The 15,947-nt window shown below is 38.4% G+C and overlaps 1 protein-coding gene across 11 annotated transcripts in view; it reads right to left on the bottom strand.

Moving 5' to 3' along the window:
* Positions 1–379: 379 nt before the first annotated feature.
* LOC111941251 (uncharacterized) overlaps positions 380–15,947 on the bottom strand; it is a 337,983-nt gene continuing 322,415 nt past the window's right edge. For 7 of the 11 annotated variants that reach the window (XR_015285175.1, XR_015285176.1, XR_015285174.1 and 4 more), the window contains one exon: positions 2,099–2,829. Coding sequence is in view for 3 of the 11 variants with exons in the window: in XM_086883483.1 (XP_086739609.1) it covers positions 2,632–2,829 (198 nt within the window). In the remaining 8 variants the exon portion in view is untranslated. Of the gene's footprint in view, positions 2,830–15,947 lie in introns of all 11 variants that reach the window. The other 4 variants (XM_086883483.1, XM_086883485.1, XM_086883486.1 and 1 more) reach the window with 2 other exon arrangements.

Below are 15,947 nucleotides of genomic sequence, written 5' to 3' on the forward strand. Positions count from 1 at the left end.
TGCAGAATATGTGTAAATTCCTAACAATATGCTTCATGAGTGTAGCACCCATCTGAATGCATTTGTCTTTCCTCTACACATTCAGATCTACTTTTCCAATATTGCCTAAACAGAAGTCAACGTTGAATATCACATCTGCGTTAAAAAAGTTACCTCTGTATCTAAAGAGCAAGTAGCTCTTTTGGGTGTTCTTAGCATGTGGGATTGACAGTTTATGAAGAAAAGAATTACATATTTACAGGAACTGTATCATCATTGTAATTGCTAAGGCAATATTTTTTATGACTATTTAAAGACTAATTATATCTTGAGCAACTTGAAAACTATGTACTGAGCATAGTTTCTGTCTCTTAAGAAAACAAGACAAGAGGAAAAAGTATTATACTAACAGATAAGAACAATTTATTTTAACAATAGTGTTGATGCTTACAATAAAACACAATTCCTCCCACACAAGTGGAAAAAATATACTGCAGCCAAAATACCACTTTTGAAATGAACAAATAGTTTAGATGCCTGATCTGTGTGAAGCCTTTGTTTCAGTGAAGTCTGATGTATCAACAAAGTCCTGCAGCATCTTGTTTAGACACAGGAAACAGAGAAAAATTACTAAGAACTAACTCACCTATAAAATATTAAGAAATACAAATCAGAATATGTGTTTTAGATCAGATTTTTGAGGCAAATAAACAGTGCAGAATAACTCATGTGCTTGTGAATCTGCTTATGCAAAGTCAGGGAAGAACTTAACACATGAGGGACAAGGTACAGCTCACATTGGTTTTTTTTTTCAGAGGGATAAAAAATATAAGAAGTGATGGAGAAGTTAGAAGTTGAGTCTGGTGCTTAGAGTATTGTGGTTCACTTTAAATTGAAAAGGTACAATAAATATGTTTCTGAGTGCAAAGGGATGTTGATGCTGTAGTATGATTTTTAAACCAATATTCTCTTTCAGATTAAAATGTAAATTAAATGAGAGAATATTTAAAATGACATACTGTGTTCTCACTTGGACAAAAAAAAAGGATGGCAACTAACGACAAAATACTCTTTGTTCCATGTTACAGGAAAAGCTAAGCAACAGTTTTCCTGTAGACTGAAATCATTATTCAAACAATAGAATGAATGTTTTCTAGGCCTCAAACATCAGTGTTTATGCTTTATTTTTTAAAAGTCAATTAATGCTATAACAGTAAGGATTGAATGTATACTTTTTGGTAATTATATATCAGAATTGTCTACAATAAAAATAATAATAATATGAGTGTTAATATTATGGTTGAAAGTCTTTTGTATATTTTAGTATCTTTTTTGCGTGGGTGTTTTGTTGTTTTTGTTGTTTGGGGGGAGTTTTTAGGTACAAACTAACATTCAGGTTAAATTTTAATTCTAAATGTTACATGACATCTAGTCCAGTTTTCTAAACATATAAATATCAAACATCCTAATGTTGCACAATGGGTAACAGTTGTTTAGATTTTTATTTTTTCCTTTTTTTTTTTCTTTTTCTTTTTTTTTTTTTTTTTCTTTTGGAACAGGTCTGATGTCTAACATTTGAAATAAGAATTTTTTCCTTTTTACCCTTCCAGGCAAGGAAAGCTCCTTTGGTTCTCTAAATTCTGCAGAGAAACAATCACAGTCCAAAGCTGCTGGTTCCCCTCCGCCTAGGTCCCAAGAGCCTGACTTGTGATTGTTGCTAAAAAACCTCACAAGTTAGGGTCTCAGGGACTAGGAAAAGTCCGATATGATCCAGTAGAATTCGTCTTCCAATAAACTGAATTGTTTAGTAGTCATAATCGCTGTCACCAAAACTTTCACTGCTATTGTTAAAAAGAAAGAAACCCCAAACCCAAAACCAAAAGAAACCCTAAAAGCAGTGTTCCCCCCGCCCCCGCAATCAACACCACCTCTTTCCCCCCAGATAAACAAACCACAGTTTCAAGTAGGGGGCAGAAAAGATCAAATAAGCAGGCAAGACGCATACATACATTCAAACAATGTATCAGCTGACCGAACAGACTTTGCTGAGAGTATAGTCCTGAACTTTTGAAAAGAAAAAACAAAGAGCACAGGATAAAAATCTTCACTGCCTTGTCTCGCAAGTAGCCATGTTACTAAAATGCATCAGAGGGAAGCGTCTACAAATGGGTTAAAATCTGCTTCCAGCAGATTTGTACAGTAACAATTTTATTCTATTTTCTTAATGCCTGAAAGAAGGATTAAATGCTTGTTAAGGGGGTTCTAATTGAAATATTTCCCCATTATACTTTTAGTCCTGATGTTCAGGTGGGCCCTGGGTTACAAAGTACTTTAAACCCATTCACGGTGCAAGGATAACCTTTGGGCGTGTATTCACTTTTTGCCTCTTCCCCATGTTCAAGATTTAATCCTTCTACAGACTGCTAGAAAAAGCTTCTTCCTTTCCAATAGCAAAACTAGCCTTCACTCCATAAGCTGCAGAAAACATTGACATGCAGAGATTGTTGTCACTTGAACCAGCTTACTCAAAGCACACATAACTTTCAAATACTGTCGGTACAGTAAGAAGAAATGCTCAGATTTCCCAAATAATTTTGTTCTGAAGCCGAACACTTTTAATGGCATGACCACAATCCTGAAATATTTTTGTATTCATTCTCCTCCGATCTTTAGCCTTGTTTGCAGAATGAAAAATAAAATTTCTACTTTAGGGACAGGATCCATCGTGGCTTTTTTTTTTTTTTTTCCTCCATCAGATCCCAGAGCAAAAGAAACAGCAGCCATAAAGGTCCTAGCCACTGGAGCAGAATCTGGCATAGAAAACTCAGAGCTCCTCGGGAAGCCGTTCAGCTTTAAAAAGGAAAAAAAAAGAGAAGAGGGGGGAAGAATTAGAATCTCTGCTGGTCGAACAGGTGAACCATCCATTTACAAGAAAGCTGTACAGAGTGCTCTGCCGAAGAAAAGATTTGCCAATGCCCCCCACCCCCACCCCTGCCCTTCACCCTCCCCTCCAGACTGATACTTCAGATTTCAGAACATTTTGGATTATTTACAATATTATTTCAGCTGATGATATAATGCAACATTATATAAGAGCCGTTTCTTTGTCACTGTGCACCATTCAATCAGTTATGCCTCAGACACAAAATAATTAAATGAAACAAACTATATATATATATATATATGAGAGAGATATATGTATAGCAGTCCCTAGATTTCATTCAATTTCTTTTTTTAAAGCTGATCATGATTTAACAAACAATTTTGACCACAGCTTTCAAATCAATAATTAGAATGAAAAATCTCTCCCCTCTATAAATATGACATTAACATAATTATACCACCCCCATCGCATAGACCCATCCTCTTTAGGGAATACATCTGATGCTCTGAAGATGGAAATCAGTCAGATTTTAGTTGCTCTCAAACGTACCTTTGCTTCTCACTGACTGACTGGCTTTACCTTCCATGCACACACACACGGTCACAGCACTCACACACACTCTCTCACACACACACACACACACACATGCGCACACACACACACGCACACACACACACACACACACACACACACAGAAAGGCACGGCAAAGCAGCGGATGCTGACTCAGAGCAGTTGTGTGTGGAGGGGGTGGTATCGGCTGGTATTTTCACTGCACTCATCATTAACATTAACTCACTCTCTAGCATCCACCCTCTCTCAGACCTGCTGGACTGCAGCATTTGCATGACGCTGTCACTCTAGCCCTTGTGGGTCAGATGTTAGAAGAAAAAAAACAAAAACCAAAAAAACCTCAAGGCTCTCATAAGGAATGCCTTCATTTCTTCCAAAGGGTCCCTCTTCTTATTTTTCCACCTTTCTACTTCCTCTGTTGCTGTGTCTCAGTTGTTTGACATCTTTCCGGAAGAAAATGTCTTGAGCTGCAATAAGCCAGTAGTCAGTCGGTCCTCCCCTCACCTCACACTCCTATTCCCACCCCCTTTTTTTCCTAATCAATAAGACAGATCTCCAAATGCAGTTGTGAAAACAGGCTCTGACACACAGACTTTCATCCTCGATCCTCTGCCTCAGGAATAGCAGGCAACCCAGGCTCACACGTGATGTAGAGAGAAATAATGCCAGTAATTCTTGAACAGTCTTAGGAGTTTATTCTACGCCTTCTTCATTTTTTCCTTTGCTCGAATAAATACCAGTGGGAAGGACACACTAGCTCTCAAAAGCTACGAGAATTCACTTCTTCAGAAAATAATGAACATTAAAAGACTAATATTAATCTTCCTCAAAATTAATGCTATCTTCCCCCCCCCGCTTCATTGTACTCTTTATAAGTAGGAATTGTCTCATAGCCAAAACCCTGCCAGGGTCTGAATCACCATTCACTGTGCTGAAATCGTGAGTTTCTAGGCTTCAATTGGCATTTAACTGGACTATGCACATTTTTTCCTCTTTTTCTTTTCTTTTATTTTAGACCTCTTAGTTAAAATAAAATAAAAAAATAGAAGCTGCTTGCGTCAGAGGGAACACTGCAAGAGAACAATGGCAATACACCCGCACCACCACACTGAGTACTGAAAATGAATGTTTGAGCCCCACTTGTGTATTTTTGTGTATGGCATTTGCTCCATTTTGGTAGAGGAGTCTGAACACATACACGTACACCGAATACACACACGGAGAAACTCAAGACGCATATAGAAAATACACGACACAAAACAAAGCACAAAGGCTCATAACTGAAACACAGGCACAAGTTGTCTGACAGGCTATGAAAATCCACAGAGCATAATCATTGTGTGCATTTTTACCTTGTTCCTTTGTTCTTAAGGCAAGGGACTTTAATGGCTTATGGTGTTGACAGTCTTTCAGCTTTTCCCTTTTTTACGCCAACAGTATTTGGGAATTACTTTTCCAGACAATACCACACCACTGTGATTCGCAGTATAGAAATTATTTACCAGAGGGGGGGGACAGGTGATACGCAATTCACCAGCCTATTCTCAGAGCTGCCTGCTGCCGTGGAAGCCCTCAGCGTAGCCGGGCGGGCAGGTCCCAGTGTGCAGCGCTGCAGTCCCGGCTCAGGTAGCCTTTTTTGGCAACCTTGTGGCAGCAGCAGCGAAAGGGAAGGGTATCCACTTGCAGGAAAGATCCAAAAGAAAATGCTACACAGCCCCAAATCAAGGAAGGAAGCCAAAACGCCGGGTACACGCCCTAAGCCCAGTTAGTGCGCGCTTGGGACCAGTCGTGGTGATGGTGATTAATTTCTTACGAAAAGGACGGAGGAAAGTAGACAATTAGGAAACAGTTAAGCTTGTAATCTCAGAGAAAGGGAGAGACGGAGACAGACATACACCCACAGACAGAGAGCGAGTGAAGAACGCCAAGCATGAGACAACAAAAACAAGACCAAAATCAGATTTGGGAAACTGAAAAAATACAGGATTACAGCATTCAGCTTAGCAGTCACTGAGGTATAAAAAAAAAAAAAAATAAAAAAAAATTACCACATGCACAGCATGGCTTAAAATACTTATTGCCATCAACAGTCTGTGACGGATGCCGGCTTCTTACTGCTATACGTACATTAGATTGGTCATCGCCTCTTAATCTCCTTTTGCTCAGACCCATCCATTTTTTGCTGCTCCAGCATCTGTGCCCTTTATGCTTTTTTCCTGTATAGTTACCCACAATACCCTGGATAAATTAATGTCATGACCTCGCTATGGCTATCAGAAAGAAAAAAAAATCTACTATTTTAATAATTGAACGTGTGCGTACAGCAAACTGCCTACTGATAGCCCAGCTTTGTGGACTGCCTCCAAAAGCAGCCTTTGCTAGCTCTGCGAATCAGAGACAACAGATGCAAATACTGGCCACAGAGCCCCGGCTCTCTGCCTTGTCTTTTTTTTTTTTTTTTTAAAAACCCACCCTTTTCAGTCTGTGCCATTTCATTTTCCCTGTGCCTCTCCCCTCAATGGTTAAAAAACATTAGCCTGATGAAATTAGAAGCTTCTGAATAAAAGGATGAAGATGAGTGAAAATTATAAATGGTTTCAGATTCTGGAAATTTATATCCAGACGGTGAGTAGGGAAGAGTACCCAGGTTCAAGTGCTGAGCCTCACTCGGGAGCACCTCTGGGGCCAATGGGATTGCAGACTAGATTAAATCAATAGTCGTCTGAAACAAGATGTCGTAATCAATCAGCTCAATTACCACTGTCATAGATCTGGGCTTAAGGTCTTTCCTGATTCCACTCTTCTAGTCATTAACCCTTATACATCCTCATAACAGGAATGCACACTTGCTCTGCTGCCCTACCTTCAGACCATCAAAGTTTAGCTTAGCATTTTCTCCTCTTTTTTCCTTTCCCTATTTAAATAATATAAGAGTGGGTCAGCAAGAAATGTTTTAAATGTGAATATGGTGAGATTAGATGCACTCCTTTAAGTGTACCTATTATATATGTGCTGCTGTGCACTTATATATTATTATTATGCCTCTGGGAGTGTCTGGGTGGATCAAAGACTGCTGTTTAATTAACATTCAACTCAGCTGTTTCCTTGGAGATTAAAAATAGAAGACTAGTTGAATTAAACTGAAGCAGTTCACTCATTTCACTAATCCAATATTACAGAACCCTCCTCCCCACAACCTAGTTAGAAACAACTCATTTCTGGTTAATCAGCCACCAGGAAAATCCATTTTCAGTTTGAAGGTAAGTGTGAAAAAGTTGGAAAGACAGTTCTGTGTGCATGTCTGAATTTCACAGAATTGCCCATCATTTACATTTTCCATCCACAGTACAGTAAATCCTCATGCAATGCAAGGAGAAAAGAACCATCAGGCTTGACTATGAGCAGAACCACTTTAAATTCTTGCCTGTAATTATTATTTGCTGTATGAAGATTAAATGTCAACCATTAAACATTTTATTTTATTATTATTCCTGTGCAGAAAAAGATCTAAGAGCTTTTCATAAAATGCTCCAGCAATTCTCACATATCCGTCTCTCATTCTCTCAGGAGTAAAGAAAGAATCCAGGCAGCAGGTATCCAGAATTCGGGTCTCTTAAGTTTGATTTATTCTGTCAGACTTCAATAATAATAGCAAAAGAAAACACTGCTACATTTACACTTACATCACTGCCTGTACACACTGCCTCTGTTTCCAAGCAGAACCACACCTTTTTTACCCATAGATCTGCTTCTCATCTGGATAGACCGAATGCACAGCCCCAGTCCAGACAGCACTGAGAATACCAAATAGCAGAATTAGCTGTGGCAATGGTATTTTGGGAGGAATTTGTGCTCTTAGAGATGCTAGCAGTGGGCATGGGACAGAGGCAGCAAACAGGGGTCTCACAGCAGCAGCAAAGGCCAAGGCCAGGGGTCTGGGCAGGGCTCCATGCTGTCTAAAACAGGTTAAAATTGGAGATCGACTGCTGGATTGAATGACCTGCTGTTTTCATTAGTAAAAATATAAAAATATTGGTCTCAAAAATTATTCAGCTGCTAGCATAGGTGCCTTTTAACAGGCTTATACCTCAGCCAGAAACAGCTTGGTTGCAGTCACTGACCCCTCACAGATGGAAAAAAAATGACCTCATCTTTGCCTCTTTTCTGGGAAAGCGTTAGCTGGCAGAGGGATAAGAAACAAAAAGAACCTTAATTTTGTCCCTTAGTAATGCTAAATGAATGCACTGCACCAGACACCACCTTAAACTGGCTGAAGGGCACTGCTCAGTTTTGCAGGCAGCAGCTCAGACTGTGAGCATCATCCACAAGGGGACAGCATCCACATCCACACTGGAAAGATGCAGTTTGTGCCGGTGAGGAACAGAAAGGGGAGCAGCCATTGCTGAAAGCACCCAAAAATTTAAAAAAACACCACCAACAACAAAAAAACAAAAACCCAAGAAAGACAGAAGAAAAAAGAAGATATTTCCTGGATTATTGCTTCTGGATGGAGAGAGAGGAGAGGTGAGGCTGGACATGCATGTCAGATATCAAAATCTATTCAAATACAGGATGAGCCTTTTGTTTCTTAAGCAGCAAGAGTGAGATGATTTGCAATATTAATGCAAACTTTGTGTGACAGATAAGGACTCTCTGGAATAACAGATAGTAATGTTAAGAGAATGCGATGAGGAGAATTAGATACCATTGGAGCAAAATCAGAACATACCTATTGAGAAGAGAGAAATGCACTAATATCAAATGTTATTCTGGTTTTACAGTTCTCATCTTCATATCCTCAGTGTGCTCGAACTGGGAGATAACACACTCATCCCTTTCCTTTTTCTAGAAGCAAAAGTTTCTTCATCACAGTGCACATGGAAAGGATATTAATAAAATAAAGATTCTCTTTATGTAGCATTTAAATGACTTAGAAGAATAACACTGTTAGAATGACCTGTACCTAGTTGAAATTACCTACACCATAGCTCTGTATGATTGTCCCTAACACCTTCTCACCTCGTTGATAAACAGCAAGGGGATAAATACTTCAGAAAATTCCCACAGCTATCTAGTCCCAGATTTGCTATAAAAAAAAAATCTACCCTCCTATTTTCTTGTTTAGAAATGCTACATCCAGAATTCATCTTGTAATTTAGTAAGAGTGCCTTTTTTAACTTAGCTGAAATTCCCACCTGATCATGAAGTATTGAAAATATATATAGCCTACACAATCTATTGCAGAAAGGAAATCACAGAAATAAAATTACAGAGAATCAGCAATATCCTCCTCTTCCTACGCAAGCTCCATCTTACTCAAGGAATGCTATTATACCATCTCCTTGCTGACTTGTCAATTTACCTGCCCTTTATTAAAACACAGACATATGACAGCAGAAATTATTGCAGTTTGAATTACTTTTTGTGTGAATTCTATTCAATAGACCTTGATTTTACCGACACTTTCAATTAAAAAAGTAATTATTTGTGAAAACAAACCACTGTGATAGGTACACCTTTTTTTGACCTCTGTTTCCTTGAGCTGTGAGAGTATGAAGTAATGAATGAATGAACTTTTCTATTTATGAATACTTTTTATACTCCACTAATTGCTTTGTGTTACTACTTAACACAGCATCAGCACAATGTGAAGAAAGGAAAGGCCCGGTACAAAAATGAAATTCCAACTGTTCAAAAATCTGTTTCTGCCTAAACAGCCGGGTCTGCATTTGTAGTCTGTTCACTAAGAAAGATGTAAAGTGCTGAGCACTATTTTAAACATTCCGCTTAGTAAATTTTCCAGTATGACATTTTTACTGTTTCCTGACCTGTAATTACACCTGCATACATATACACACACACATATAATTGATAAAAACACAAGATTACATAGAACTAGATCACCTCTGTCTATTTGCAGAAGTCACCCCTCCATGCTGGTTACACACTATTGTTGCAATCTCCAGTGGGCCTGATCCTGAAATAGGGCAGTACAAGTCCCTTTATTCGGGTAGATAATGTCTCTGACATGACCAGAACCATTTCTCTGAGCACTGATTCTGGGGTGTGTATTTGCCACATAAAAATCTGAGCTTGTAAAAGGAAATTAAGGGTATTTGGTGTATGCTGCAAACACTACGAGAATGTAGAGAATTGTGCTGTGGGACAAAACACTCCTATTTTCTTAACAATGCAATCTAAAGATAAACATTTGTGAGAAACATCCAGACACATTTCTACAACCTTGTTTTTAGGTGTTTCAAAAGAAGTCTGAGGAAAAGCAAAGTATTTTAAGAAGAAAATGCAAAATAGGTTCAATGACTGAAAAACCAGAGTATTTTAAATTTTCTAGACAGTGAAGGTTAAAGCTATCCTGCATTCTCATAGTTCTCTCTCTCCTTTCAATCAATCTCATTGATTTTTTTTAAAGGTCAGAGGCTATACCTTCATTGATCAAAGAAACAGCCTGACACAGCGAAAGAGTCTGCCAATTCCAGACAGATCAATCACACCTTTGTCTGCTTTTGATACATTATGGTTATTTATTCTGCATCACCACGACTTTCTGTCGCATGGCTCTTAATGTAATAATGCTGCTCAGGGACAACAATAAAAGAAAAGGGGGAGGGAAGATATTATATTTAAAATATTTTAAGCCTCTCTCTGGTATTTCTGAGGGTGGCTTATGATGGAACTTGGCCAACTTGTTTGATTTCATTTTTGCCTTGGAACTCCTGTTCAGGTATTTAGCTCTCCTTGATCAATGCTTTGTAGGATTTTAAAAAGGCAAGCTTTTGAAAAGAATTTGTGCAAATTGTTTTTAAAAAAAGTAATTAGATCTTGATAGGACAACAATTATGATCTAATCACAACCATAATTTTCCATGTTTATGCACCATTTTAGAAATATTTTAATAAATTTGATGTAACTGATACTTGGCGACAGCTATGGACTGCTTTATGACTGTAAAAGGAAACTAATGGTCAGCCTAAAATAATTACTAGGAAATATTGCTGAATAAACAGATATAAGTGCTAAAAAGCTCCTGGCTTTGCAAACTATTATACTGAAAGCCAGCTAAATCTTTAAAAAATGCACTATATGCTCACTGTCTGCTATGACTGAAAGTTCTATGCTATTATTTTGCTCTGCATAGCTCCTGCAAGGAGCTTTCAAAACTCCTGTTGGTCTAATATATGATCTTTTGTTCACATTTGGTAGCCTATCACTTCATTAACACTTCACTAGCAGTTTCACTACTTAAGAAAAATCACTTGTGGGTCTTGGGATACTGGTTACAAATAAAAGCATTAAAATCCACTTTTAAAAGTGAAAATGTAGCCTAAAAGAAGCCAGTGGCAAAATGCCCAGTGACTTCAATGGAGCTGGGACTTTGCTGGAAGATATTACATCTCAACTCCTTCAACACAAGATACCTGCAGTAAGAAAAGGCAGTTTGTGAGATTTCAAAGAAATATAATTGTATAAAGATTTAAAAACCCCAACACATTTCCTATCGAAATAGCTAACAAAGCTGTGATGGGCTCTATGCACCACTCAGTCCTATCAAACAAAGTGGAACTGTTCAGTAAAATTAAGCATGTAAATCTTTGCAGAATCAGGATATCAGGTAATAAGACATAACCACCATAGTTAGAACATTAAAATAAGATATGCGATAATCCCAGTTCTTGGCATTAGTTTCTGATTTCATTGTGGCTGCTCTGTAAATTATTGTGCACCCAATTTACAATTACATCAGCACTATTATGTAGAGCAAAAGGTAAGTGGTATACAAAGCTGAAATATTAAACCCATTAAAAAGTTATGAGTTTGACAGGGTCCCTACATGTACTTGTGTTCATGCCAAGACATGCATTTGAAAACCTTTAACGAAAGGAAACTGCCTTCCAGTGATAAACTGCAATGCCTACAAGACATTGCTAAAATGCTACTGCCACTCTCAAAGGCCAAGAGACCTTAAAAATGGTTACTGGCTGACAGCATTATACAAAAACATACAGTTTCTTCTGTAAAGAAATAAAGCTGAATGCACAACATTTCAGACAAGTTTTGAATAAGTCTATTTGTCCAGCTTACTCTGCAAAGGCTCCGAAGAAAACAGCACCATAAACACTTTCAGTCCCCACAAAAGGGCTAAACAAAGAGTCCTCTTTCTAACCATTTAATCCAGTAATTTATTTTTTCAACCATCACATAAATCGAAACACAGCTGTAACCAATGACTTGCAGATCCAGTTCCCTGCCAGCTGGATCCTGTTCTGCTGAAGCAGCAAGATTTTTACATTGTTCACTTCTGTACATCTGGAGAAATCATTTAGGTTCAAAGGTGACTAGAAAAGCTCTTTAAATAAACTCAACCAACAGTGAAGAGAGGCCTACATATCTAAAAAAGCTCCACAGAGTTTAATTTTAAAAGTTTGTCCTTCAAATTAGTGCATAGAGCAGTTTGCTTCTATAACTATTTTTGATTATGACATTTAAATTGAATTCTACGCTCAAATATGTGTTTTGATAACAAAGAAATACTTAGTATTTCCCATGAATTTTCAAACAGTGTCAATACTCAAAAGTGATCACAGTCAATAGTGTGTGTATTTATCCCATTTAAAAGAATGACTGGATAAATAGTGTAGTGAAAAAAACCACCTCAATTAATGTATCTTAGATGCTGCCTGAAAAGCATCTTGACTTTCAATTAAAAAGAAAACAAACAATAAGAAAGCATATACTGTACTTAGATATGCTGAACCTGAAATCTCTTAGAAATCAGTCCTTAAAATAGCCTTGCTTCAAAAACTCTGCCTCATCCCATACTGCTGGAGTCTGCAGGTTAAATAACAGAAATGTCCCTGACATTTTAAACCGCACACAGCAAATTGATTACAATGCAGCATTTCTTTTACAAAAGCAATCACAAAGCAAACCAGCTGAATCTTTCAGAGGTAAATAATAATGAATATTAAAGGCTCATATAATCTGTATCTTTGGTTACTTTTCAGACAAAACAAGCACTCAAACACATTGACAACAGAAGAGGTTTGTCCTAGCTCAGGCCCCACTACCAAAAACATTTGTAACATTGGAAGTTCTGATGATAGGTCTTATTTACAAATTTGTAAGCATGTGCTCTCAATTACAAATTAAACTAAAATTTGTCTCTGTATTTGTGTTTCTCTTGAAAGCAGGTAAGCAAGACACATCCAGAACATGCCCCAGTTGCTCAGGTAAAGATGTAGTTCCTGTCCTGCAAATTATTGAAAGGCATTTCAAAATTCAGTTACGCTTCACTACTTTAATTGCTTCTTTTCCTCTTTTAGTACTTACTGTAATAGCTGCTTTGAAACAATGCTGATAAAAGTATCCTTTCTGCTTGCCTCTCTGGCCACATCTCTGCACTGCTTCATGTTATTGCCTCTCTTGTTATCTCTCCTCACAGATTAACTGAGAAGCTACCTCACCTTTACCTCTTGCTTCTCTTTGTCAACTCTTGCCTGCACTTCCCCCTTCACTCATAATTATAGGAATGCTATCTGTGTTCTGTTGTGAAAATAGGAGCATTAAAAAAAAAAAAAATAAAGAAGGAAAATGTAATGTCTTTAAAAGCCAGATAAACCAGATAAATCACCTGCAGAAATTAACATGCACAACTCATAACCAGGTAATTACCACATCACTCCAGGGCAAACTTCAGAGTATTTAGACAGGCATTTCTGTCCACCAACATGTATAGATTCACATAAACATTCTAAAATTAAAAGTATCTAGCTTTCAGTTAATTACTGTGTTTCTGGAAAGCTTTCTCCCTTCAGTTCCTAATGTGTATTTACCTGCAACTGTGGCTGAGTTTTTGCTTGATAGCCAATGTGTCACAAAAGGAAGTGAATTTTGTGGGAACAGAAGCCATCAGTGCCCAGTGAGTGAGGCTCTGCAGGGCTCACCATGATCTACTTTGCCAAAATCATCAGCATGATTTAACAGCATAAACTTCATTTTACCACCCATTTCTTTTGTTTCACGAGCAGCAGCCCTCTGTAGTTCAGATTCTGTCTTGTCAAAACTATTTGACTCAATAGGCAAATGGATAATAAATCTCTATCAGGATTTATTATCCAGACATTACTATTCAGACATCATCTATGGTCCATGATGTGACATTGCCTGTTTCCTGCCTGCCTAGAGTTTCAGGTAAGTTAGATTTGGGTAACTTTAAGTCACAATGTGAACGCTTCTTTGGAGGCCTGTGACAGTCTAGGAAAAGTAAAGTAGCCTGGAGGGAGGTGTTACCTATTTTTGTTAGCTGCCTTTGGTTACTTAAGACCTCTCTTAACTCTCTCAAATTGCAGTTGGCTGTACAGATGGTACTCTGATTTATCTAGGAATATAATTCCCATGGCAGATCCCAAGGCAAAGCCTTTAGAGGTTTCAGTATATAACTGGTTTAAAACCTAAGCTCTGCTAAAAGATTCTCCCAACTGGAAATCCAACTCACCAAACTAGGAAGACTGAATCTCTGATTTTAAGATCCCAAAGGCCAATTTCAGAATGTGCTAAGCCAGATATTCCAATTATCTGCATTTTTGTTTGGCAAATGTAATGGGTTCTTCTGCCTAAGGGTTTCAATAATTATGCTTACCTTCTGTAAGGCATTTACCTATGCCAGTTTACATTGTAAAGAGTACTTTATGTAACCTGTACCACTGGGTGCTTGTAGCAGGGATGAACATCTTACAAAGCCTAGAGCGCCAGACTTCACATAATCTCCAGTATTAAAGACAGAGCTTGTCAATAGGAACAGAACGGGGGGACAGAACCTGCTGCCATTTTAAGATGAGCAATGTTGACAATCACTTTTTTGGCAGACTCCTGCTGTCATAGGAGGTAGCAATTCCCATTTGCCAATTCCTAGTGAGCGTGCAAACCAAGACCTGTAGCATATATCAGGACATCTAAGTGGTGGTCCTCTCTGTGCTCCCTCCTGAGCTGGGTCAATTTTTCCTCCACTTTGTTTGTGCTGACACTTGCCTCTCACAGCTGCATCCTAAAGCAGGATAGGAAACTGTCCCAAAAAGCAAACCAGAAGAAATACAAGATTAGTTTGCAGCAGGATCAATCCTTTTTCTGGATCATTTAACAGTCACATAAACTAAGTTGCCAGTACAAAAAGCCAGGGGGAAATAAACACCACTAGCAAGAGGATGGAGTTCTTCTTTCAGTGGGAACCTGAACTTGGGCAGAATATATGTGGCCTTACACCTAGTTGGAACCTGGAGCTGTGTGAACCTGGGCTTCTCCAAGTCAACTCCTTAGGACACTAAAGGTCCCCATATTCTGACTATGAAGTGTTGCTGTGCTCCCTGGTATCCTTGTTGAGCCCTGCAACACAAGAGTGAAAATACTTTCTGATGCAAAGGTATGAGACTGTTTTACAGCCAGAGAGAAATTAGAAGTCACAGCCAGGGGATAAAGACTAGACACTCCAGGAAGTATCATGTAGAAGGGCTGTTCAGGGTGGTCAGAATAGTAAATGAGATATTAGCAACAGTCAAGCAATACATCAAAGCTGTAAATAACTGTGAAATCAAGTATTAACAGTAATCATACAACATGCAGAGGCGGTGCTCAGAGATTCTAGTACACTTGAAATGCAAATTACAGTAGAGCTAAGGGTAGTTGTGACAACAGACTTGAGCCAAAAATTAGATCTCTAATTTTCAGACACTATGAAGAAATGTATTTGAACTTTGCCAAAACAGGCTGAAATGTACCATATACATATAATTACTTGTACACTCTTCTTCTTGCATGTATCTCATTACACTTATCCAATTTAGAGCAGTGTTCTCAGTCAATTATTTACAAAGATAAAATGGACAGGCTTAGTGTTTTCATAAAGTCCATTATAGCCATAAAGCATACAGAGAGAATCAATAAATTGTATGTTATCTCCACATAGCATTCAGCACTTTCCTGCCTTTTATTTTGGGGGTGGGGGAGGGGAAGGGGTAAATAACACGCCTATTACTGATGTAGTCAGTTCACTTTTCATTGGATTTTGGTCCACACACCACAAGGCAAACATATGCCTTTTCCTTCACAAATAAAGTGCCATCAGTCACCGCACCCGTGTTTGTAAATCTTTTTCGAGATGCTGCGTTCTCACACGTGCAATCTGAGAGTAACAACATAAGACGAAACATATCATTGTGAAACATATCACATCCAGGACTTATGAAAAGGAGGGGGAAAAAAAAAAAAAAAAAAAGGGAAAAAAAAGAGGTGGAATGGCACAATCCACAGCTAGGTTTATGTTGTGCCCTGAATTCCTAAGCAGAACATCTCAGCACAATGACTGAGCATTTCAGCCCCCAGAGGCCCATGCCTCTCCAGGGATCAGAGCATTTGCAAGTGCATGGGGGCTCCATGTGACGCCAGCGTGTGACAGACTCTGCCTGGGAGCCCACCAGCTGGCTGGAAGAGACCAGCAACAT

The sequence above is a fragment of the Cyanistes caeruleus genome, chromosome 3, assembly GCF_971803275.1.
Source record: "Cyanistes caeruleus chromosome 3, bCyaCae1.hap1.1, whole genome shotgun sequence".
NCBI classification, from domain to species: domain Eukaryota; kingdom Metazoa; phylum Chordata; class Aves; order Passeriformes; family Paridae; genus Cyanistes; species Cyanistes caeruleus.